Source organism: Halichoeres trimaculatus, unplaced genomic scaffold (genome assembly GCF_033239565.1).
Source record: "Halichoeres trimaculatus isolate MK-OKI-2021-1 unplaced genomic scaffold, fHalTri1.1 fHalTri1_scaffold_3, whole genome shotgun sequence".
Classification (NCBI taxonomy): Eukaryota; Metazoa; Chordata; class Actinopteri; order Labriformes; family Labridae; genus Halichoeres; species Halichoeres trimaculatus.
In genome coordinates this window covers 29,808,421-29,834,631 of record NW_027437181.1, presented here as the reverse complement: position 1 = coordinate 29,834,631, position 26,211 = coordinate 29,808,421, and the positions used below count along the sequence as shown (strand labels likewise).

The 26,211-nt window shown below is 40.8% G+C and overlaps 1 protein-coding gene across 1 annotated transcript; it reads left to right on the top strand.

Annotated features, from left to right (window-relative positions):
• Nucleotides 1–561: 561 nt before the first annotated feature.
• def8 (differentially expressed in FDCP 8 homolog) lies at nucleotides 562–24,705 on the top strand. The gene is made up of 12 exons (XM_074667208.1): nucleotides 562–687; nucleotides 1,593–1,716; nucleotides 3,678–3,772; nucleotides 3,894–4,043; nucleotides 4,853–4,994; nucleotides 5,296–5,460; nucleotides 20,321–20,448; nucleotides 20,715–20,828; nucleotides 21,055–21,135; nucleotides 21,519–21,659; nucleotides 21,813–21,922; nucleotides 23,182–24,705. The coding sequence occupies exons 2-12, from the start codon at nucleotides 1,608–1,610 to the stop codon at nucleotides 23,273–23,275; spliced, it is 1,329 nt and encodes a 442-aa protein (XP_074523309.1). The 5' UTR covers nucleotides 562–687; nucleotides 1,593–1,607; the 3' UTR covers nucleotides 23,276–24,705.
• Nucleotides 24,706–26,211: the final 1,506 nt, after the last annotated feature.

The window sequence follows — 26,211 nt, the reverse complement described above, 5'->3', positions numbered from 1 at the left end:
AATTTATGAAATAAAGAGGAAGTCACTTAAGAAAATTAACAGTCAATAATTTCTTTGTGAATAATAGGTGTGTCTGCGCCACTACTTGGATGAAAAGGTTTAAGACTGTCTATCAATAGGATTTATGGCTTGCATTGTGCATATGAACATTTTACTTTCATAAATGAATCAGCTTCATATGGACAATGTAATACAACCTTATTTCTATGAATAAATACAGATATAAATATTTTCTGTTGGTGGAGATTAGTCCACATGGTAACCATATGTAGCATCCTCTAGTAAGCTAGGATGACATCTTTAATATCTACACGCTTTACAGTATAAAACAAGTAGACTAACCCATATTGAAATGACCTCGCTTGTGTTGTGCTAGTCTTCAAAATACCACACTACTGTTTCCAATGTGAATGTGCCCACATTAATATGTTCACATAGGGCAATTTCTATCGTCGCTTCTCCAAGTCTGCCTCAAGCTGCTCACGTGTTTTATTCTGAAAATACCAACAGGAAGCTAGTCATTTTAAAACACGTGACTTGATGCCTTTTTTTTTTTTTTACCTTGTGACCACAGACTGATGTTGACTGAGAAAAAAAAACACCACGGGCAGCACTGTTCATAATAACAACAAGCGTCGACTTGAAATATATGTTAACACGTTGATGATTTATAAGGTCAACAACGGGGTAAGTTTTGACCCGAGTCAGCCATCAGAGAAGCTAAGCTAACATAAGCATCAAAACACATGACTGATTTGTTTTTAAAGACAGTTAGCATGCTAGCGTTAGCTCGCTGTTTACATCTGTAGAGTCTCAATGATTTCCTAATTTGAGTGTAACAAAGCTCAATTTAGGTCGTATGCAGTAACCAAGAAGCTACGTGTTTAGTAATGACATTAAAATAAAAAAATATATTTATTTAATGTTGCAGCATCAGCTCTGTTAGGCTGTGATAAGTCAAGGTAGCTCTGTCTGTAACGGTTTGCAGGCTGTGCAGTTTTAATGCTGCATAATGCAAGCTTACTATTTTAAATATTTCTGTCCATGCTAGTCATCGCACTATTATTTATACCTGCAGGCTAAGTAAGCCCTGGAAGTGTTCACAAATCCCCAACACTTGTACATCGTGCAATACCTTTTATGTCAATTATACTAGTGTCATGGATTTTGTTATTTATCTCATTGAGGCTAGTCTCGACATGTGATACAGAAACCTACAAAGTGTGGTAATATATATTAAAAAAGGCCCTGTTTAATTTGAAAGAGCTGTTAACATTTCGAAACGCACGATTCAGCATTAGCATCAAAGAAAAGCTGTGTTAAAGTGCAATCAGTGGCTTTTAACTAATTTTTATTATATCTCATCTATTCTGATTTGATTTATAGATTTTCTTTTTTATTAAGTTGAAAATTGTGGATATAATGTGTTTACCCTTTGGCAGTGCCATTATAGACATGAACAAAACAGGAATTAGAAATGACTGTGCAGATACATTTGCTGTCTGGTGGTCATGGTCAACCTCTGTGTCAGCGTAAAACAAAGGAGAAGAACAATTAGCCAGTGAGACTCTGCTCTGCCTTGTTTTCCTCAGATGTAGCCCACAGACATGGCGTACGATGAGAGACTTGCACATTTTCGCCAAACCCGCCTCAATCCTTTTGACCGTGGAGAGGAAGAAGATGGTCCCCATGGAGGCAAGACACCTTCACATCATGGTAAATGTCACCCCTGGATACAAAAACTTGCTTGTGCTTGTATTGGTAGTAGTACATAGTGATGTGCTTTGATAAGAAGCCTTTTTTGGAGGATAGAGGCAAAATGATCAGGGCATCAAGGCAATGACTGGGATATTTACTTGCATTTCATGAAAATTACTCCTTCTCTGTGGTCTGTTTCATGGAGGATAAAACACCTAACTGTCTTTGAGTTGTTCACTGTAGGCACATTCGGATAACAGCCAAAGTGTTCCCTTGATTGTGAGCTATGATTGAGAAAATTTTGTAATAGTATTTCTATTAACACCATCTCAATGACCCTTTCACCAAACACTGAGGAGCTTATCTTAAATTGTGGTTTCTTCAGTTCAAAGTGGTACCTAGACGTTGATTTATACCCACCCAAAACACAAAATGCAGAGAAAACGCTAGTGGCTTAGACTGTCTTGTGAAAGACCTTACTCAAAAACCTGCTCCAGATAAATTTATCCTCTCAATTATTAATAAAGTTTAATCTGAGCTTTCAATCTCGCTCTTGGAGCTTTAAGAACAAAAACACGGGAGTGTTGTAACATTACATTCAGGGAAAAGGAAGTTGGAAATACTGTAACTGAAAACAGAGGAAATGAAAAGTATTACGTTCAGCAGGACCCCAGTAACACTTCCTGTACTTCAGGTTTTAAGGAATTAAAACGTTTCTGCTTGATTAAATGTATTCTGACTGGCATACCTGACACACTGTTAGATCAGCTGATTTCTTTTGGCTGCTGTTTTTGTTCTCTCTCTGAGACGCTGAAAAACTCCAACATGTTTTGCTCTGACGTGTATGCAGGTAACAACCTCGTATATGTTTTAATTTGTTTTTGAGATCAAGAGTAAATTTCTGTAAGGGTGGAGTTTCCTCTGGACCATTTGGCTTTTTTTCTCTCCATATATTCTGATCAGTTTAAAAAGAGTGTTTAAAGTTTTATTATGGCATAAATCACTATTGACTTGTGTTGGCCCTGAATTTTATACTGTGTCTGCTGTTTTCTTCTGTTGTGTTGATTTAACCTCAGGAAATGTACTGTCCAAAATCTGAATTTTCTTAAAACTTAATATCTTAAATTGTTTTTGACAGATTGTTACTCAGCTTTAAAAGTAAAAGCTTAACAATAAGCAGAGATCGAGATAACCAATATACTTGATTATGTAGTTTATATGTTCATGTACAGTGTCTCTGCTCTCTGTGGCTTTCGTTTCAAAACCTTGAGGCTACTTCCACTTCTCAAAAACAGTTTTTGGTTCCCACTTGATCTGTTGCTGAAGATAAAACCCATTATTGCAGCTTAAAAGGTCACAAACATCATTAGGTGTCTGCTTATTTCCACAAAACAATCCATCTCCTTTAGAACTTCTTGCCTGTGGTGATGTACTTAAATCATGATGTTATTAAAGCTTAAACTCTTGATATTGAGTACGTATATTGATGAGTTGTAATGCTGTATTCCCAGAAAAATATTGCTGGCATTTGACTTTGATAAACAAATTCTATCAGCACCCTAAATCTGTATATTATCAAAGGCATGACTCAACATAAAATAGCAATAACAATACTCTTCTATGTAAAGCAGATTAATTTGATAGATTTTGTTAGAGCTGTGGAGGTCATGCAACTCTGTTTGCAGTTTCAATGAGGTCAGGCAGGAGTCTGTCTTGTCAACTGGCCTGGTTACATATTACTAACACTGACAAGACAATAACCTCCATAACTGTTCGCTTCAGTTGTCCATGTCAAGCTTTATTCGTTCTTCTTGACATCTTAAGTGTTGAGTCAGAGTTTAAGGGTTGTCCTATTTACAGTCATGCGTGTGAAGTTAGTGTGTGTGGCTAAGTGCACTCACCATTCAGCAGGGTGTACATTGAGAAGAGACGCTGTGGTTCAGGCGTGTGTGTGTGTGTGTGTGTGTTTGTATTTTCAGAAGCAAGACAAGAGCTGTTCTCTGGGACCAGAACCCACAGTTCAGACCGGACTATGGACCTGGGTCTAGCTGAAGACCACTTCTCAAGGCCCATGGTGAAGGAATCTTCACTTTACCTTTGAGTCAAATTGTTAAACTTTCTCTTCTTTTATTTTAAATTTTAACATGTTTTTGCTGTTTTTTTTTTTTTTTTTTTTTTTTTTTTACATGTTTTAGGGTTCATTTGTGGCATCTGACATTGAACAACTGAAGCTGGCCATAGAGGAGTGCAAAAAACTGATCCTGGAGCTGCCAGAACACTCAGAGCGACAGAAAGACACCGTCGTGAAACTTATCCACCTTCGACTCAAACTACAGGAGCTTAAGGTTTGAGCACTGGAGAAGATGACATGATATTGTTGATGTAATCAGAACAAGATATACATAACTGATTTATTTCACTTGCATGTGTCCAACTTTGAGGAATGTGTGCCTTTCACAGTAGTTAGCAGAATGCATTATGTAAAGCATGCCTTTTTACTGGGTTTCTACGGGGAAACGCTTCCTGAAGAGTACCTCGCCAAAGAGTACCTCGCTGTGTACAAAAGTTTAGGAAGAAAGTTGATGCTCATGTGGACGACTATGATCAACATTGGCCTTTTGGCATTTGCCTTGCGTAAGCTAGCCCAAGCAAACATAGCAGACATTCCACTGATAAGGTGATAAAAAAGGTTTGTATAGAGATCATTACAAGCTCTCAAATGTAATACAGGAATGCTTCTGTTTATGAAGAGTTTCAGGAGCAGTGATATTGTTACATTATGGTGTGCTGTGGGGTAATAAATCAAATAATCAGCCATTACATTGATTGTTTCAGTCATGTTGAGATTTGGATGCATGTTATAGAAAACCCATCCAAATCCTTTCCTTCGTGATGATTTTTACTGATTTCAAACCAATTTGTACCACATCATGTAAAGGAGCTGACTAAAACTATACCACACTCTGTACTGGGTTATGTAATAATGCAGCATTATGTCAAATAGCGTGACACAAGTTGAACGCTCTTGTGCTTCTTTGGTTTCTCTGGAGAGTCATGCAACAGTGACAGAGGAGCATGAAAACATACAAAGAAACAAGTAACATATTGTATGATTTTAAAGTACTTTCTTGTTGATTTTTTTGTGCCCTTGAAGGACCCAGAGGAGGATGAGCCTAACCTGAGAACTCTACTTGAGCACCGTTTTTCCAAGGAAAAGAGCAAGAGTGTGAAACAGACCTGTGATAAGTGTAGCACTATCATCTGGGGCCTTATCCAGACCTGGTATACTTGCACAGGTAAGACATACTGTGCAGGGACCATTCTGCAAAGAATCTGTGTTTTCCCAATTAACCAATATCTCATTGTTCAGAATTCTGGATTTTTCAAGACTTACCTATTTTTAAAACTTAAACTTATTCTAAATAAATAGCTATGTGTGTTCTTTAGAAGTACCACAGGCAAACTTATAGTGTGGATTTTATAGGACAGGGACTTCACTATGAAGCCCTGTAAGTCTGTTAACAAGATATTCATATTGAACCACCTAAGCAAAATAATATTGCCGAACAACTTCAACTGTCCCTTTGTTCTCTTCAGGTTGCTATTATCGTTGCCATAGTAAGTGCATGAACCTGATCACCAAGCCCTGTGTCAGGTCAAAGGTCAGCCACCAGTCAGAGTATGAGCTCAGCATCTGTCCTGAGATAGGACTGGACCGGCAGGACTACCGCTGTGCAGAGTGCCGCACACCTATTTCACTGAGTAAGTACAAATTGACATTATCAGTTTATCCTTCTCACAGTGATGAAGCTTTGCTCTCAGTAGCCACGTATACATGGACCCAAATATTCCGCTTGCATTCGGTTTATTTGCTCAAACGGAAAGAATTTAACCTTTGTATACACCTCATTCTGAAAGAAAAGTGCCAATCGGAATGGAAATTTAATCGGTTTCACAGGGGTGGAATATTCCTTTCCCCAAACCGATTGAGGTATCATGTATCCACTCAGATGGAAAGTTGTCAGGGTGCGTTCTTTCAGCGCATGCTCAGGTATGACGTAAGATGCAACTAGAGACGTTCCTCAATTTAAAATATGGCAGCGAGCCGTCAGCACTGGAGGACAGTTTGCTTTTGATCCAAACTTTGAAGAACTGAACATAATATCAAGACTGGACGGACACTCGCAATACAAGTATTGCAACACCGTGATAAAGAGAAACTGTTGTCCTCTGTTTTTGATAAATGACGGGATGTTTACCTTTTTCTGCGCATGCCCCATTGACTATTCTGTTTGATTACAGCAGCGCATGTAGACCAGAGATTGGAATATTCCTTTCCTTATGTATACTATTGTTTTCGGAAAAGTCATTCAGAAAGATTCCATTCGGGAAGACGAAAAACTCCTCATGTAACTGTGGCTATTGTGTCTTTGCCCTTTCATACTGATCCCACACTGGCTTAAGGAGGTTAGGAGGCAGTTAAAACAAAAAGGTAGCTTTGGCTCAATGGTAGAGTCAGTTGTCTCTCCATTGAAAGGATAAGAGTTTGATTCTGTGTCCTGCTGTTTAAAGTGTCCTTTGGCCTAGACACTGAACCCTGAACTGCCCCATGAGCTGTGCCATCATTGTGTAAATGTGGTCTGTATGGCTTCCAGAAGGGGTCCTGTTTATTGTTGTAGCTCATAAAAAGGAATCAATAAAAGAATAACATAGAATATAGCTGCATGCAGCAATGACGGGCCCTCGCCCCGCGGAAAATGGTCCGTATTGGGGTAATTCCCAAGCGGGCTAAGTGCAGCAAAATGTGCCTCAAGCAAGAGCTCTGTGTATGGATGAGGTTGTTCCCCTGCAAGCAAGCATACATAGTACATTGAAAGCATAGTTGATATGATTAGTGTACCATAGGGGGAGCAGCATTATCACTGTAATTCATGTCAACAGCTGTCAGGAGTGGGAGTGACTTCATGTGTGTAAAATTTGGAGCAAATGTTAAAATTAATGAAATAATATTATCAAGCATTTCCAGTGGGTGGCGCTATTGCAGTAGCAGAGATTTGAGGTTATAGAAGAGTTTGGGGATGGACTTTCATGGTGTGTGTGAAGTTTGGAAGAAATTAGACCTTAAATGACTGAGTTAGTACTACTTCCTGCTGTGTTTTGACATTAGCGAGGTGAAGCTAGTGCCATAGACACACCCTTGACCTTGAGGACATGAGCTGATGTGTAATGCTTTATGAAGGCGTGACAGACATTTGCAAGTTAAATGAAAAAGAAAATGGCCAAAAATGAAGAGGCTATAAATCAGAGAGTAAAAGACATGAGTTCCTGTTAACAGTAAGGGGCGCTGTAGTGTTAGATGAAAAGAAGTATATGGATGTGTTGGAGATGGGAGAGTTAACATATGTGTGCATTTTGGGCCTGATCCAACATTGTACAAGAGAGCTATTAAGATTTTCATGAAGTAGCAAAATGGTGAACTTTGGCGGCCATTTGTGGCCGAGCCATACAAGATGATAAGAATTGTATTGTAAGTGTTCATCTTCAATGTGTGTAGTTTCCACAAGGCAAGTTTGGAGTTCATCTTAGTCCAAACCTGGGAGTAGTTCATTGAAATACATAGCCTATAAACGTAATTTTGGCAATTTCAGGCCATTGCCATCAGGAGGCGTTGTAATTTCTGGGAGGAATAGGGACATGGCTGTGTCCAGGGCTTAACACTGAACATGTGTGTAAATTTTGGTGCAGATTAGACAAAGTTGAAAAATGCCGAACTTTGAGCCCGTGTCCTAGCCAAACGGAAAAATATTCTGTAAATTTAGCTATGATTATTAATGTTCAATGTGTGTAGTATACACATGCCAAGTTTGGAGTTGCTGTGACAAAAGCCCTAGGACTAGTTCGTTCAAATGCGTAGGCTACAAATCGTGAAAATCCCATGTTTACGTGCTAATAGCGAAGTTCGTGTTGAGAATTCACGATAGTCATAAGAGACTTTTTTGTTCATGTGGGCATGCTTGTTATACCCACCAAATTTCAAGGCTGTAGCTGAAAGCAGACCAAGGGGCTGCAGTTTTAAGCCCCTAGGGGGCGCGAGGGGGGATGAATTTTTGCAGAGACAGTGGAATCATAAATTTTTCGCCGAGTTTGAATTTTGTGGCTAGGTCATTTCGCCTTTTTTTCAAGCCAAAGGCACGCAAAGTGGCATTATATCGGCAGAAACAAAGAAGAATCGGAAGAATAATAATAATAAATATAGCTGCATGCAGCAATGACGGGCCCTCGCCCCGCGTAAAATGGTCCATCTTGTGGTAAATTCCAAGCAGCCTAAGTGCAGCAAAATGTGCCTCAAGCAAGAGCTGTGTGTATGGATGAGGTTGTCGCCCAGCAAGCAAGCATACATGGTACATTGAAAGCATAGTTGATATGATTAGTGTACCATAGGGGGAGCAGCATTATCACTGTAATTCATGTCAACAGAAGTCAGGATTGGGAGTGACTTCATGTGTGTAAAATTGGGAGCAAATGTTAAAATGAATGTAATAATATTATCAAGCATTTCCAGTGGGTGGCGCTATTGCAGTAGCAGAGATTTGAGGTTATAGAAGAGTTGGGGGATGGACTTTCATGGTGTGTGTGAAGTTTGGAAGAAATTAGACCTTAAATGACTGAGTTAGTACTACGTCCTGCTGTGTTTTGACATTAGCGAGGGGAAGCTAGTGCCATAGACACACCCTTGACCTTGAGGACATGAGCTGATGTGTAATGCTTTATGAAGGCGTGACAGACATTTGCAAGTTAAATGAAAAAGAAAATGGCAAAAAATGAAGAGGCTATGAATCAGAGAGTAAAAGACATTACTTCCTGTTAACTGTAAGGGGCGCTGTAGTGTTAGATGAAAAGAAGTATATGGATGTGTTGGAGATGGGAGAGTTAACATATGTGTGCATTTTGGGCCTGATCCAACATTGTACAAGAGAGCTATTAAGATTTTCATGAAGTAGCAAAATGGTGAACTTTGGCGGCCATTTGTGGCCACGCCATACAAGATGATAAGAATTGTATTGTAAGTGTTCATCTTCAATGTGTGTAGTTTCCACAAGGCAAGTTTGGAGTCCATCTTAGTCCAAACCTGGGAGTAGTTCATTGAAATACATAGCCTATAAACGTAATTTTAGCAATTTCAGGCCATTGCCATCAGGAGGCGTTGTAATTTCTGGGGGGAATAATGACATGGCTGTGTCCAGGGCTTAACACTGAACATGTGTCTTGATTTTGGTGCAGATTGGACAAAGTTGAAAAATGCCGAACTTTGAGCCGCTGTCCTAGCCAAACGGAAAAAAATTCTGTAAATTTAGCTATGATTATTAATGTTCAATGTGTGTAGTATACACATGCCAAGTTTGGAGTTGCTGTGACAAAAGCCCTAGGACTAGTTCGTTCAAATGCGTAGGCTACAAATCGTCAAAATCCCATGTTTACGTGCTAATAGCGAAGTTCGTGTTGAGAATTCACGATAGTCATAAGAGACTTTTTTGTTCATGTGGGCATGCTTGTTATACCCACCAAATTTCAAGGCTGTAGCTGAAAGCAGACCAAGGGGCTGCAGTTTTAAGCCCCTAGGGGGCGCAAGGGGGGATGAATTTTTGCAGAGACAGTGGAATCATAAATTTTTCGCCGAGTTTGAATTTTGTGGCTAGGTCATTTCGCCTTTTTTTCAAGCCAAAGGCACGCAAAATGGCATTGTATTGGCAGAAACAAAGAAGAAGAAGAAGAAGAAGAAGAAGAAGAAGAAATATAGCTGCATGCAGCAATGACGGGCCCTCGCCCCGCGGAAAATGGTCCGTATTGGGGTAATTCCCAAGCGGGCGAAGTGCAGCAAAATGTTCCTCAAGCAAGAGCTCTGTGTATGGATGAGGTTGTTGCCCCTCAAGCATAAATGTTACAATGAAATTATAGTTGATATGATTAATGTCCAATAGGGGGAGCTGCATTATGTCTGTGATGCATGTCAACAGCAGTCAGGAGTGGGAGTGACTTCATGTGTGTTAAATTTGGAGCAAACGTTTAAATGAATGTAATAATATGATCAAGCATTTCCAGTGGGTGGCGCTATTGCAGTAGCAGAGATTTGAGGTTATAGAAGAGTTGGGGGATGGACATTCATGGTGTGTGTGAAGTTTGGAAGAAATTAGACCTTAAATGACTGAGTTAGTACTACTTCCTGCTGTGTTTTGACATTAGCGAGGTGAAGCTAGTGGCATAGACACACCCTTGACCTTGAGGACATGAGCTGATTTGTAATGCTTTATGAAGGCGTGCCAGACATTTGCAAGTTAAATGAAAAAGAAAATGGCAAAAAATGAAGAGGCTATAAATCAGAGAGTAAAAGACATTACTTCCTGTTAACAGTAAGGGGCGCTGTAGTGTTAGATGAAAAGAAGTATATGGATGTGTTGGGAATGGGAGAGTTAACATGTGTGTGCATTTTGGGCCTGATCCAACATTGAACAAGAGAGCTATTAAGATTTTCATGAAGTAGCAAAATGGTGAACTTTGGCGGCCATTTGTGGCCACGCCATACAAGATGATAAGAATTGTATTGTAAGTGTTCATCTTCAATGTGTGTAGTTTCCACAAGCCAAGTTTGGAGTTCATCTTAGTCCAAACCTGGGAGTAGTTCATTGAAATACACAGCCTATAAACGTAATTTTGGCAATTTCAGGCCATTGCCATCAGGAGGCGTTGTAATTTCTGGGAGGAATATGGACATGGCTGTGTCCAGGGCTTAACACTGAACATGTGTCTTGATTTTGGTGCAGATTGGACAAAGTTGAAAAATGCCGAACTTTGAGCCCGTGTCCTGGCAAAACGAAAAAATATTCTGTAAATTGTATTATGATTATTAATGTTCAATGTGTGTAGTATACACATGCCAAGTTTGGAGTTGCTGTGACAAAAGCCCTAGGACTAGTTCGTTCAAATGCGTAGGCTACAAATCGTGAAAATCCCATGTTTACGTGCTAATAGCGAAGTTCGTGTTGAGAATTCACGATAGTCATAAGAGACTTTTTTGTTCATGTGGGCATGCTTGTTATACCCACCAAATTTCAAGGTTGTAGCTGAAAGCAGACCAAGGGGCTGCAGTTTTAAGCCCCTAGGGGGCGCGAGGGGGGATGAATTTTTGCACAGATAGTGGAATCATAAATTTTTCGCCGAGTTTGAATTTTGTGGCTAGGTCATTTCGCCTTTTTTTCAAGGCAAAGCCACGCAAAATGGCATTGTATAGGCAGAAACAAAGAAGAAGAAGAATAATAATCCTAACGATTACAAGAGGGCTTCGCCCCCCGATTCTCGGGGGCTCGGGCCCTAATTAAAGCTGCAAGCAGCGATGAACGGGCCCTCGCCCTGTGTGCGCCAGTTGTAGTGTGTGCTAGCTGCCGCATGTGCTCGTTCAAGGCTTGCCAAGTGGAGCATGTCCAAGCTGCCGCGTGAGCAGCGAAATGTGGCTCATTCAAAAGCCATAGTTGTGGGCATGAGAGTTAAGCCCAAAACTTATAATGCCAGTAGCTCAAAGTAGCTGGACAGGCTGCAGATATGAGCCCCCGGGTGGCGCTGTGGAGCATTAATATAAGTACAACCAGTGATAGAAATGCACTGAGGCTGTGAAACTGAACCTCTGTGTGCATTTTGGCCCTGATCCAACACTGCACAAGAGACAAATGAAGATTTTAATGAAGCAGCCAAAATGGTCAACTTTGACGGTCATTTCTGACCACGCCCATTGACGTAGAAAGAATCCGTTTGGAACATATCATTGTCAGTGCGTGTAGTATACACATGCCAATTTTGGAGTGGATCTGATGAAAAACCAAGGAATTGTTGCATTTCGTCTGAGGCTAAAAATCGTCAAAATCCGATGTTTACGGGCAAATTGCGAACTTCCTGTTCGGAATGGACTATGGTCATAATACAATTTTCTGTAGGTCTTGGTATGCTTGTTAAGCCCATCAAATTTCAGACCTGTAGCTCAAAGTAGCCGGGGAGGCCAAAATTTTGAGCCCCTGGGTGGCGCTATGGAGCATTACTATTAATGCAAGTAATGATAGAAATGGAATGAGGCTCTGACAGTGAACTTGTGTGTGAATTTTGGTCCTGATCCAACATTGTACAGGAGAGCTAATAAGATTTGAAAAAAGTAGAAAAATTGTCAAATTCGGCGGTCATTTGTGGGCCCGCCCAAAAAAACTATAACAATTCCATTTGGATTATTAATCTTCAATGTCTCTAGTATACACCTGCAAAGTTTGGAGTTGATCTGAGAAATATCGTAGGACTAGTTCGTTTAAATATGTACCCTATGAATGCAATTTTTTCCAAATTCAGGCCATTGCCACTAGGGGGCGCTGTACTTTCTGGTAAAAATTACAACATGGCTGTGTCCGGGGTGCAACACTGAACATCTTTGTCTATTTTCGTGCAAATTGGACAAAGTTGAAAAATTCCGAACTTTGAGCTGATGTCGTAGCGACAGCGAAAAAAATAAAAAAAATTTAATTATGATTATTGATCTTCAGTGCATGTAGTAAACTCAGGCCAAGATTGGAGTTGAAAAGTCAAAAAACCTAGGACTAGTTCGTTAAAATACCTAGCCCAAAATCGCTAAATTTCAAGGTTTAGGTGCAATTAGTGAAGTTTGTGTTCGGAATTCACAAAAGTCGTAAGAGACTTTTTTGTTTGGTTGGGCATGCTTGATATACATACCAATTTTCAGAGCTGTGGCTCAAAGTCGCCCGAGGGGCTGCAGTTTTAAGCCACTAGGGGGCGCTATGGCTCGTTCATTTTTGTGCAATCAGTGAAATCACGCAATTTTCGCACATTCAGAATTTTGGGTACACGCGCGTTCACGATTAATTCAAGTGAAAGGCACGCAATTTGGGGTTAAAGAGGCACAGAGAAAGAATAATAATAATAATAATAATCACAAGGGTTTCAAGAGGGCTTTCGCCCCCGGTTCCCGGGGCTCGGGCCCTAATAATCCTAACAGTTACAATAGGGCTTCGCCCCCCGATTCTCGGGGGCTCGGGCCCTAAATATAGCTGCATGCAGCAATGACGGGCCCTCGCCCCCGCGGAAAATGGTCCGTATTGGGGTAATTCCCAAGCGGGCGAAGTGCAGCAAAATGTTCCTCAAGCAAGTGCTCTGTGTATGGATGAGGTTGTTGCCCCTGAAGCATAAATGTTACAATGAAATTAAAGTTGATATGATTAATGTCCAATAGGGGGAGCTGCATTATTTCTGTGATGCATGTCAACAGCAGTCAGGAGTGGGAGTGACTTCATGTGTGTTAAATTTGGAGCAAACGTTTAAATGAATGTAATAATATGATCAAGCATTTCCAGTGGGTGGCGCTATTGCAGTAGCAGAGATTTGAGGTTATAGAAGAGTTGGGGGATGGACTTTCATGGTGTGTGTGAAGTTTGGAAGAAATTAGACCTTAAATGACTGAGTTAGTACTACTTCCTGCTGTGTTTTGACATTAGCGAGGTGAAGCTAGTGGCATAGACACAGCATTGACCTTGAGGACATGAGCTGATTTGTAATGCTTTATGAAGGCGTGACAGACATTTGCAAGTTAAATGAAAAAGAAAATGGCAAAAAATGAAGAGGCTATAAATCAGAGAGTAAAAGACATGAGTTCCTGTTAACAGTAAGGGGCGCTGTAGTGTTAGATGAAAAGAAGTATATGGATGTGTTGGGAATGGGAGAGTTAACATGTGTGTGCATTTTGGGCCTGACCCAACATTGAACAAGAGAGCTATTAAGATTTTCATGATGCGGCAAAATGGTGAACTTTGGCGGCCATTTGTGGCCACGCCATACAAGATGATAAGAATTGTATTGTAAGTGTTCATCTTCAATGTGTGTAGTTTCCACAAGGCAAGTTTGGAGTTCATCTTAGTCCAAACCTGGGAGTAGTTCATTGAAATACACAGCCTATAAACGTAATTTTGGCAATTTCAGGCCATTGCCATCAGGAGGCGTTGTAATTTCTGGGAGGAATATGGACATGGCTGTGTCCAGGGCTTAACACTGAACATGTGTCTTGATTTTGGTGCAGATTGGACAAAGTAGAAAAATGCCGAACTTTGAGCCCGTGTCCTGGCAAAACGAAAAAATATTCTGTAAATTGTATTATGATTATTAATGTTCAATGTGTGTAGTATACACATGGCAAGTTTGGAGTTGCTGTGACAAAAGCCCTAGGACTAGTTCGTTCAAATGCGTAGGCTCCAAATCGTGAAAATAGCATGTTTACGTGCTAATAGCGAAGTTCGTGTTGAGAATTGACGATAGTCATAAGAGACTTTTTTGTTCATGTGGGCATGCTTGTTATACCCACCAAATTTCAAGGCTGTAGCTCAAAGCAGACCAAGGGGCTGCAGTTTTAAGCCCCTAGGGGGCGCGAGGGGTGATGGATTTTTGCTGAGACAGTAGAATCATAAATTTTTCGCCGAGTTTGAATTTTCTGGCTAGGTCATTTCGCCTTTTTTTCAAGCCAAAGGCACGCAAAATGGCATTGTATTGGCAGAAACAAAGAAGAAGAAGAAGAAGAATAAATATAGCTGCATGCAGCAATGACGGGCCCTCGCCCCGCATAAAATGGTCCGTCTTGGGGTAATTTCCAAGCAGCCTAAGTGCAGCAAAATGTGCCTCAAGCAAGAGCTCTGTGTATGGATGAGGTTGTCGCCCAGCAAGCAAGCATACATGGTACACTGAAAGCATAGTTGATATGACAAGTGTCCCATAGGGGTAGCTGCATTATCACTGTAATTCATGTCAACAGAAGTGAGGAGTGGGAGTGACTTCATGTGTGTAAAATTGGGAGCAAATGTTAAAATGAATGTAATAATATTATCAAGCATTTCCAGTGGGTGGCGCTATTGCAGTAGCAGAGATTTGAGGTTATAGAAGAGTTGGGGGATGGACTTTCATGGTGTGTGTGAAGTTTGGAAGAAATTAGACCTTAAATGACTGAGTTAGTACTACTTCCTGCTGTGTTTTGACATTAGCGAGGTGAAGCTAGTGCCATAGACACAGCATTGACCTTCAGGACATGATCTGATTTGTAATGCTTTATGAAGGCGTGACAGACATTTGCAAGTGAAATGAAAAAGAAAATGGCCAAAAATGAAGAGGCTCTAAATGAGAGAGTAAAAGACATGAGTTCCTGTTAACAGTAAGGGGCGCTGTACTGTTAGATGAAAAGAAGTATATGGATGTGTTGGGGATGGGAGAGGTATCATGTGTGTGCATTTTGGGCCTGATCCAACATTGTACAAGAGAACTATTAAGTTTTTCATGAAGAAGCAAAATGGTGAACTTTGGCGGCCATTTGTGGCCACGCCATACAAGATGATAACAATTGTATTGTAAGTGTTCATCTTCAATGTGTGTAGTTTCCACAAGGCAAGTTTGGAGTTAATCTAAGTCCAAACCTGGGAGTAGTTCATTGAAATACATAGCCTATAAACGTAATTTTGGCAATTTCAAGCCATTGCCATCAGGAGGCGTTGTGCTTTGTGGGGGGAATAATGACATGGCTGTGTCTGGGGCTTAACACTGAGCATGTGTGTTAATTTTGGTGCAGATCGGACAAAGTTGAAAAATTCCGAACTTTGAGCCCGTGTCATAGCCAAACGGCAAAATATTCTGTAAATTGTATTATAACTTTTGATCTTCAATGTGTGTAGTATACACATGCCAAGTTTGGAGTTGGTGTGACAAAAGCCCTAGGAGTAGTTCGTTGAAATGTGTAGGCTCCAAATCGTGAAAATTCCATGTTTACGTGCTAATAGCGAAGTTCGTGTTGAGAATTCACGATAGTCATAAGAGACTTTTTTGTTCATCTAGGCATGCTTGTTATACCCACCAAATTTCAGGGCTGTAGCTTAAAGCAGACCAAGGGGCTGCAGTTTTAAGCCCCTAGGGGGCGCGAGGGGGGATGAATTTTTGTGCAGACACTGGAATCATAAATTTTTCGCCGAGTTAGAATTTTGTGGCTAGGTCATTTCACCTTTTTTCCAAGGCAAAGCCACGCAAAATGGCATTGTTTTGGCGGAAACAAAGAAGAATAAGAATAATAATAATAATAATAAGAATAATAATAATCCTAACGGTTACAAGAGGGCCTCGCCCCGGTTCCGGGGGCTCGGGCCCTAATAATCCTAACGATTACAATAGGGCTTCGCCCCCCGATTCTCGGGGGCTCGGGCCCTAATAATAATCCTAACGATTACAATAGGGCTTCGCCCCCCGATTCTCGGGGGCTCGGGCCCTAATAATAATCCTAACGATTACAAGAGGGCTTCGCCCCCCGATTCTCGGGGGCTCGGGCCCTAATAATCCTAACAGTTACAATAGGGCTTCGCCCCCCGATTCTCGGGGGCTCGGGCCCTAATAATAATCCTAGCGGTTACAAGAGGGCTTCGCCCCCGGTTCCCGGGGCTCGGGCCCTAATAAATATAGCTGCATGCAGCAATGACGGGCCCTCGCCCCGCGGAAAATGGTCCGTTTTGGGGTAATTTCCAAGCAGCCTAAGTGCAGCAAAATGTGCCTCAAGCAAGAGCTCTGTGTATGGATGAGGTTGTTCCCCCGCAAGCAAGCATGCATGGTACATTGAAAGCATAGTTGATATGATTAGTGTACCATAGGGGGAGCAGCATTATCACTGTAATTCATGTCAACAGCAGTCAGGAGTGGGAGTGACTTCATGTGTGTAAAATTTGGAGCAAACGTCAAAATGAATGTAATAATATGATCAAGCATTTCCAGTGGGTGGCGCTATTGCAGTAGCAGAGATTTGAGGTTATAGAAGAGATGGGGGATGGACTTTCATGGTGTGTGTGAAGTTTGGAAGAAATTAGACCTTAAATGACTGAGTTAGTACTACTTCCTGCTGTGTTTTGACATTAGCAAGGTGAAGCTAGTGGCATAGACACACCCTCGACCTTGAGGACACGAGCTGATTTGTAATGCTTTATGAAGGCGTGCCAGACATTTGCAAGTTAAATGAAAAAGAAAATGGCAAAAAATGAAGAGGCTATAAATCACAGAGGAAAAGACATTACTTCCTGTTAACAGTAAGGGGCGCTGTACTGTTAGATGAAAAGAAGTATATGGATGTGTTGGAGATGGGAGAGTTAACATGTGTGTGCATTTTGGGCCTGATCCAACATTGTACAAGAGAGCTATTAAGATTTTCATGAAGTAGCAAAATGGTGAACTTTGGCGGCCATTTGTGGCCGAGCCATACAAGATGATAAGAATTGTATTGTAAGTGTTCATCTTCAATGTGTGTAGTTTCCACAAGGCAAGTTTGGAGTTCATCTTAGTCCAAACCAGGGAGTAGTTCATTGAAATACATAGCCTATAAACGTAATTTTGGCAATTTCAGGCCATTGCCATCAGGAGGCGTTGTAATTTCTGGGAGGAATAGGGACATGGCTGTGTCCAGGGCTTAACACTGAACATGTGTGTAAATTTTGGTGCAGATTAGACAAAGTTGAAAAATGCCGAACTTTGAGCCCGTGTCCTAGCCAAACGGAAAAATATTCCGAAAATTTAGCTATGATTATTAATGTTCAATGTGTGTAGTATACACATGCCAAGTTTGGAGTTGCTGTGACAAAAGCCCTAGGACTAGTTCGTTCGAATGCGTAGGCTCCAAATCGTCAAAATCCCATGTTTACGTGCTAATAGCGAAGTTCGTGTTGAGAATTCACGATAGTCATAAGAGACTTTTTTGTTCATGTGGGCATGCTTGTTATACCCACCAAATTTCAAGGCTGTAGCTGAAAGCAGACCAAGGGGCTGCAGTTTTAAGCCCCTAGGGGGCGCAAGGGGGGATGAATTTTTGCAGAGACAGTGGAATCATAAATTTTTCGCCGAGTTTGAATTTTGTGGCTAGGTCATTTCGCCTTTTTTTCAAGCCAAAGGCACGCAAAATGGCATTGTATTGGCAGAAACAAAGAAGAAGAAGAAGAAGAAGAAGAAGAAGAAGAAGAAGAAGAAGAAGAATAATCCTAACAGTTACAAGAGGGCTTCGCCCCCCGATTCTCGGGGGCTCGGGCCCTAATAATAATAATAATAATAATAAATATAGCTGCATGCAGCAATGACGGGCCCTCGCCCCGCGGAAAATGGTCCGTATTGGGGTAATTCCCAAGCGGGCTAAGTGCAGCAAAATGTGCCTCAAGCTAGAGCTCTGTGTATGGATAAGGTTGTCGCCTTGCAAGCAAGCATACATGGTACATTGAAATCATAGTTGATATGATTAGTGTACCATAGGGGGAGCAGCATTATCACTGTAATTCATGTCAACAGCAGTCAGGAGTGGGAGTGACTTCATGTGTGTAAAATTTGGAGCAAACGTTAAAATGAATGTAATAATATGATCAAGCATTTCCAGTGGGTGGCGCTATTGCAGTAGCAGAGATTTGAGGTTATAGAAGAGTTTGGGGATGGACTTTCATGGTGTGTGTGAAGTTTGGAAGAAATTAGACCTTAAATGACTGAGTTAGTACTACTTCCTGCTGTCTTTTGACATTAGCGAGGTGAAGCTAGTGCCATAGACACACCCTTGACCTTGAGGACATGAGCTGATTTGTAATGCTTTATGAAGGCGTGACAGAGATTTGCAAGTTAAATGAAAAAGAAAATGGCAAAAAATGAAGAGGCTATAAATCAGAGAGTAAAAGACATTACTTCCTGTTAACAGTAAGGGGCGCTGTAGTGTTAGATGAAAAGAAGTATATGGATGTGTTGGAGATGGGAGAGTTAACATATGTGTGCATTTTGGGCCTGATCCAACATTGTACAAGAGAGCTATTAAGATTTTCATGAAGTAGCAAAATGGTGAACTTTGGCGGCCATTTGTGGCCAAGCCATACAAGATAATGACAATTGTATTGTAAGTGTTCATCTTCAATGTGTGTAGTTTCCACAAGGCAAGTTTGGAGTTCATCTTAGTCCAAACCTGGGAGTAGTTCATTGAAATACATAGCCTATAAACGTAATTTTGGCAATTTCAGGCCATTGCCATCAGGAGGCGTTGTAATTTCTGGGGGGAATAATGACATGGCTGTGTCCAGGGCTTAACACTGAACATGTGTGTAAATTTTGGTGCAGATTAGACAAAGTTGAAAAATGCCGAACTTTGAGCCCGTGTCCTAGCCAAACGGAAAAATATTCCGAAAATTTAGCTATGATTATTAATGTTCAATGTGTGTAGTATACACATGGCAAGTTTGGAGTTGCTGTGACAAAAGCCCTAGGACTAGTTCGTTCAAATGCGTAGGCTACAAATCGTCAAAATCCCATGTTTACGTGCTAATAGCGAAGTTCGTGTTGAGAATTCACGATAGTCATAAGAGACTTTTTTGTTCATGTGGGCATGCTTGTTATACCCACCAAATTTCAAGGCTGTAGATGAAAGCAGACCAAGGGGCTGCAGTTTTAAGCCCCTAGGGGGCGCGAGGGGGGATGAATTTTTGCAGAGACAGTGGAATCATAAATTTTTCGCCGAGTTTGAATTTTGTGGCTAGGTCATTTCGCCTTTTTTTCAAGCCAAAGGCACGCAAAATGGCATTGTATTGGCAGAAACAAAGAAGAAGAAGAAGAAGAAGAAGAAGAAGAAGAAGAAGAAGAAGAAGAAGAATAATCCTAACAGTTACAATAGGGCTTCGCCCCCCGATTCTCGGGGGCTCGGGCCCTAATAATCCTAGCGGTTACAAGAGGGCTTCGCCCCCGGTTCCCGGGGCTCGGGCCCTAAAAATATTTTATTTATCCCTGAGGGGAAATTCAGGTGGAGTCACAGCAGCAATCAAGAAAACAAAAGTAAGAAAGTTTATAGGAGGTGCAAAAAGGTCCATAAGAAAATAGGTGATGACAGCTTGTCCATCATTGTCCAGTTCAGCCAGTCTCCACCTCCACAGGGTCCAGGACTGAGCTTCTTCAGCAGTCTGTTCAGTCTCTGTCTCCTGTTTCTGCTCACAGCAGGTGAAGCTCTTCCAATGGTGGCGCTCATGTCCAGTGTTAGCTCTGTTAGCCATGTCTGTGAATAGCATGATGCTACTCTGCCTTCCCCTCTGTTGCTGGGTTAGCACAGCTAGCTCGTCCATCTTAATGGAGATAGATCTTACGTTCCCAATAACAATGGATGGAAGGACAGGTCCATGTCGTCACTTCTTAGCTCACACCTGAGAACCAGCACGTTGTCCTCACCTCCTTCTCCTCACCTTGTGGGAAACATCAGGCCTTGCACCAGTTAGCATTGACATGCTGAGGGCTGCTAACAGCTGAGTTCACATGTAAACAATGCAGTCATGGTTACATGTAAGATCTCCAGACAAACACAGAAGCAAAAATAGTAAAAATATCACTGAGGACAAAACCAGTTTGGTGTCCATGACCAACAAATGAGCCATACAAATTAATGATCAACGAAAAAAAGATGAAAAAATTACATGAAACAGACAAAGAAGAGAGAGCTGCTACAACAGGCAGCCATGGTGTTATATTTTTATTCCTATTTTCACATTGTTTGACATTGTTTATTTTTTAGGGGGCGTGCCAAGTGAAGCCAGACAGTGTGACTACACAGGCCAGTATTACTGCAGCACATGTCATTGGAATGACACAGCTATCATACCAGCCCGGGTCATTCACAACTGGGAGTTTGAACCCCGAAAGGTAACCGCAACTGCAAATTATATCTTGATTTGGAAGACTTATCAAGTGAGTTTGTGTGAGATAACTGCAGCTTTACTGTCATACATGTTCCTGCCAAACATCAGGATTATTTATAGATGTCGATCTACCCATCATACCCTTGGTTTATCCAGTTTGATCTTGCTCATTTCAAGGTCAGATGATGCACACAATGCTAGTTTTAATCTTAGTCACTGTGTTCATACCCTAAACACATCTGCATGCTCACAGCACGCCTCTTTTTTAAGGTCTGTCGTTCCTCGATGCGTTACCTGGCCCTGATGATATCACGACCTGTGCTGAAGCTGAAAGAAATCAACCCGCTGCTGTTCAACTTTGTGGAGGAGCTGGTTGAGATCCGGGTATGAAAGTGGCTCACTTCTCAGATTCACAGTGTAAATAAAAAGGTTACATTATTTAGGTGCTCAAAATTGTATTTTTGTAAATTAAACCACCTGAGTAGATTATTTTCTTATTATTTTTATGATGTTTTGGCTTATGGATTTCTGCTAATATATGCAGCTGGATGAGAAAAGTATATCAACTAAATGCCATAATTCAACTTACAGCTCTGTGTGTGTCTGACAGAAACTGCGACAAGACATTCTGCTGATGAAACCGTATTTCATCACCTGTAAGGAGGCCATGGAGGCTCGGCTGTTGCTGCAGGTCAGCATCACTTTTCTATCCTTTCCTCGTACAGTAATCTGTGTAGCCCAGTTTTTGTGTCAGATACACAGGGATAGTCGCACCATTTCAATCCCACCTTCAAGTTATGTGTTACAACAACACCATCATGTGGTGAAAGTGGAAAACTCACACTACATCTGGCGAGGTTCTCCCTGTATCATTAAGACTCAGTATGTGGTGTTAAGTTAGTACAAATGCTGTAGACTTGACTTTTGTTGTTTCATATTCAGTGCATGCTCAAGTTTTATGAACAACTCTTGTGCTTGTGCTTCAGAATTTTACAATATAACAGATTTTTTTCACACAAATTTGAAAAAGCTTTTATACAAAATCAGAAAAACATTTTTGTTTGTGTTTCTCAGCTACAAGACCGACAGCACTTTGTGGAGAACGATGACATGTACTCTCTGCAGGATTTGATCGACATCTCAAGCGGCAGACTCAGCTGCTCCCTCACTGAGATCCACACCACATTTGCAAAGCACATCAAACTAGATTGTGACGTGAGTTCAAACTCTAAGCAAAACTTGTCTCAAATGGTCACCTTTTTTTAATGACTGCATATGTGTTACAGATGACCATGTCATAAAGAGTCTGCACACTTCTGATGACTGGATTTTGTGTTTCTTGCTCTTTCTACCCTGTTTTGCATTTAGCGTTGTCAGGCCAAAGGATTTGTATGTGAGCTTTGTAAGGAGGGCGACATCCTGTTTCCTTTTGACAGTCACACCTCAGTCTGCCATGACTGCTCTGCTGTTTTCCATCGGTAGGTCACCACCAACCATTCACTCTGGAAAGTACAGGGGAAATAATGACATTTAGAGGACTTTGTAATATTCTATGAAATGTTGCTGCATTGTGTGGTAACTGGTCAAATCACATGTTGCTATTTTTAATCCTAAGGACAACCAGTTTCAGGGATAATGTGCACAGAGAAAACAAACAAGGCATTAATGTGTTTACTGTACTCAGCATACACACACTCACCGGCCACTTTATCAGGTACACCTTGCTAGTTCTGGGTTGGACCCCCTTTTGCCTTCAGAACTGCCTTAATACTTCATGACATAGATTCAACAAGGTACTGGAAACATTCCTCAGAGAGTTTGGTCCATATTGACACGATAGCATCACAAAGTTGCTGCAGATTTGTCGGCTGAACATCCATGATGAATCTCCTGTTCCACCACATCCCAAAGGAGCTCTATTGGATTGAGATCTGGGGACTGTGGAGGCCATTTGAGTACAGGGAACTCATTGTCGTGTTCAAGAAACCAGTCTGAGATGATTCCAGCTTTATGACATGGAGCGTTATCCTGCTGGAAGTAGCCATCAGAAGATGGGTACACTGTGCTCATAAAGGGATGGACCAAACTGAGCCAAGAAAATATCACCACACCATTATACCACCAGCAGCCTGAACCATTGCTTCAAAGCAGGATGGATCCATGCTTTCATGTTGTTGACGCCAAATTCTGACCCTACCTCTGTTGTAACCAGTGGTTATTTGAGTTACTGTTGCCTTTCTATCAACTCCAACCAGTCTGTCCATTCTCCTCTGACCTCTGGCATCAACAAGGCATTTTGGCCCACAGAAGTGCCGCTCACTGGATATTTTCTCTTTTTGGGACCATTCTCTGTAAACCCTAGAGATGGTTGTGGGTTAAAATCCCAGTAGATCAGCAGTTTCTTAAATACTCAGACCAGCCTGTCTATCACCAACAACCATGCCACGTTCAAAGTCACTTAAATCACCTTTCTTCCCCATTCTGATGCTCGGTTTGAACTGCAGCAGATCGTCTTGACAATGTCTACATGCCTAAATGCATTAAGTTGCTGCCATGTGATTGGCTGATTAGAAATTTGCGTTAATGAGCAGTTGGACAGGTGTACCGGATAAAGTGGCCAGTGAGTGTATGATACTGAAGCAAAGTGGTTGCCCACATACTGGTAATAAAAACAAGACAATGTTCCATATTATGGTGTTTTTCAACAAGGATTTTCTGTTTTCATGTGTTCCTCCAGGGATTGCTATTATGACAACTCCACAACATGTCCTCGGTGTGCCAGGATGACTGATCGCAAGCAGGATGAGGAGTCTGATGTGAAGGATGCATAACTCTGGAGAGGATGTTTGTATTTTGCACTTTGCCTCGTTGTGTTCCCGACTCCGACAGAAGACTAGCTTTCTGTCTCGTCCTTGGTATGTTTTGTGTGTATGTTTAAACTGTAGTGTCTTAATGTTCCTGTGCACTACTTAATGAAGCAGGGTAACCAAAACCCACCTGAAAATTATTAATATATACATATATATTTTTATCAAACTTTTTAATTCGTAATGGATGAACTGATCACTGTTTGTGTGTTTGGGTGGGTGTCTTGTCGTACAAGTGAACAAAATACTTTAGAAAATGGCGCCAGAACAGAGGGTCATTTTGCATGAAGGAGTGGTATATCAACTGTTACAAGCCTCAGCTGTTTTTACCTCTACTGCCAACGGAGCTAATCACTTAGCTTAGAGGTTGCATGTATTTAAAAAGTGGAAGCATCACAACTCCAGACTCCAGACACCAAATCATGAACACTATATCAACCAGAAGTCTGCCTTTTAGCCTCCAGCTGTATGCTTTTCTTTGGAAAACCATAAACACGCTCAGAGCTAATTGAGTAACCTTGCACTGATAACATCCTTTCTAAGCATAGATTTTGGATCATGTGAACTCTCGTGATTTCTATTGTTTAATATTTCACATCAGTGAATTAATTCAATTAGACAACGTAGTTTGTCAACCTTTACACACATTCCATCTGTAGCTCATACTTGCAACTTTTTTTTTTCATTCTACATTTCTATTCAACTCTGTATTCCTTTCATTGGTTGAACATTCGTAAGATTTATTTGAGTCATGCAACTGATCTAAGTAGTAGCTTGGGATAGGCCAGCTGTGCTGTATAGTACAGTTTTCCACAAGCAAACTTCAATACCTTAAAACTTCACTGACTTGTAAGTTATGATCAAAGAAGATGACATATATACAGTAACTAAAGCATCATGTGAAATAAACATACGTATATCTGCAACAGAAACAAAGCATGCAACATCAGTATTTTTATTTTGTAGAAGAATCACAAACTTTTGTTGAATACTGTGAACTCATTGTAGCCAGTCTGATCTGTGTAGAACCAGGTTCAGTTTAGTGCACTGTGTAGCAAATAGGTGTGAAGTCTTTATGAACATTGTGTGCCTAAGTTCATCAGGTTACAAGCAGCTGTTATCAAAGGCGTCTTAATACACTAACCATCACGTTAATGGTTTCAGTCTTACATTTCCTGTAGCACATTATATCCTGATACGACAAAGATGTTATGTGACACCTTTGAAAATGTCTAAATGTTTAATGCTGAAGTATTTGTTTTAGAATAATCAGTTTTGGCTGTGTTATCATTCAGCATGATGTAACGTACTGTTTTTTTTAATTAATGCGTTGACATGATTTCTGTAAGAGATGTTTCCTGTTGGAAAAATTGTGGAATAATGCATGAATAAAGCTATGAAATGCATTATTGTTTTTGTGATTTGTTCTCATTAGGTTAAACTCAAACATGAGCAAATATGTAGGTATAATAGCGGAACAGTGAATAAAGTAAGCATTATGTTGCACTTTGTTTTTAAACAGTTCATCAACATTTAATCCCTGTTTCTGACTGAGCTACTTTGGTGTACTACTTAAAATACTTCCTCTTCTTCTTCTTCTTCTCCTCAGCCTTTATCTAACCAGGCTGACCCTTTTGGAATTAAAAACCTCTTATCCGCAGGAGACCAGGTCAAAACAGGTAGCAGCAAAAATACAAAGTTACAGGGAGAAATACAAAGAGAGACAAAGTACAATTCACAAAGCACAACATTTTGGATTTCAGATGAAAACAGCCGAGCCAAAACATTGACATCCTACAGAAACTGCTCCTACCACTTTTATTTTTAGAAAACATTTAAGGACACTTGCTCCGTGAGCTTCAAGTCATTCTGAAACAGATTAGGCTGCAGTGTACCCAAAAGCCCTTTTCCCAGTTTTAGTCTGGGTTTAGGGACAGAGAGCATGAAGAGGTCCCGAGAATGCAAAGAATAGTATCCCGTACATCTCTGCATGTAACGACACATTGAGGGAAAGCAGACCAAGCATTGTCTCAGAAATATTGGTAAACCAGTATAACAGCCTATGCATTGCCAAAGCTGGCCATCCACCCCAAGAGTACACCTCAGAGTGGTGAGTTAAGACTTGCATGTAAAAAAAAAAAAAAAAAATCACCATAATCTAAAACAGGTAAAAAAGAAAAAAAGATGCAGTGACAAGCCACTTTTTTGCTCTTCCTCAGGCGAACTCTGACCTGACTCCTTACCCCTGTAACCCTGCTAGGTGGGACTGTTTGGTAATCAGTCCTGCTGTGTGAGATGTCAACAACATGAGGGAATGTTTTTTTTTTTTTCTATCAGCCAAATTTGCAAAAATACTGGCAAAAGTGAAAAAAAAAAGAAATCTTATTCTTAAATGTTAAAACTTTTTTTTAAATTGCAAGTTAAGTTTGCAGATGCATGGAGTGAAGAATGGCCTGCACAACTGAAGAAAGATAAACATATAAAATATCCTATGTACAACCCCCATCTCACAGGATTGACACATTTTTGCTCCCTCCTTCTCCATCAAAAGGTGTTATTTCAAGTTTGTATGAGAAAATATTTTCGCTTAAAGACTCCTCACTTTCAGCTTTAAAACAATCTTGGGAGCAGGATGTTGGTGAGGAAATCAGTGAAGATCAGTGGGATCAGATCCTCCATCGAGTGCACTCGTCCTCACTGTGTGCAAAACACGGTTTAATTCAATGTAAAATCATTCATCGGGTTTATTGGACCAAACTTAAACTTTCTCAAATATATCCTGACGTCAGTCCTGCTTGTGAGCGATGCAAACAGGCACCCGCTTCACTAATCCACATGTTTTGGTCCTGTCCATCTCTCCAGAACTACTGGTCACAGGTTTTCAATACTTTATCAAGGGC

Coding starts and splice junctions, on each gene's coding strand:
- def8 (XM_074667208.1), top strand. CDS start 1,608: ATGGCGTACGATGAGAGACTTGCACATTTTCGCCAAACCCGCCTCAAT. Junction 21,660..21,812: donor ACATCAAACTAGATTGTGAC/GTGAGTTCAAAC, acceptor TTTTGCATTTAG/CGTTGTCAGGCCAAAGGATT. Junction 21,923..23,181: donor TGCTCTGCTGTTTTCCATCG/GTAGGTCACCAC, acceptor GTGTTCCTCCAG/GGATTGCTATTATGACAACT.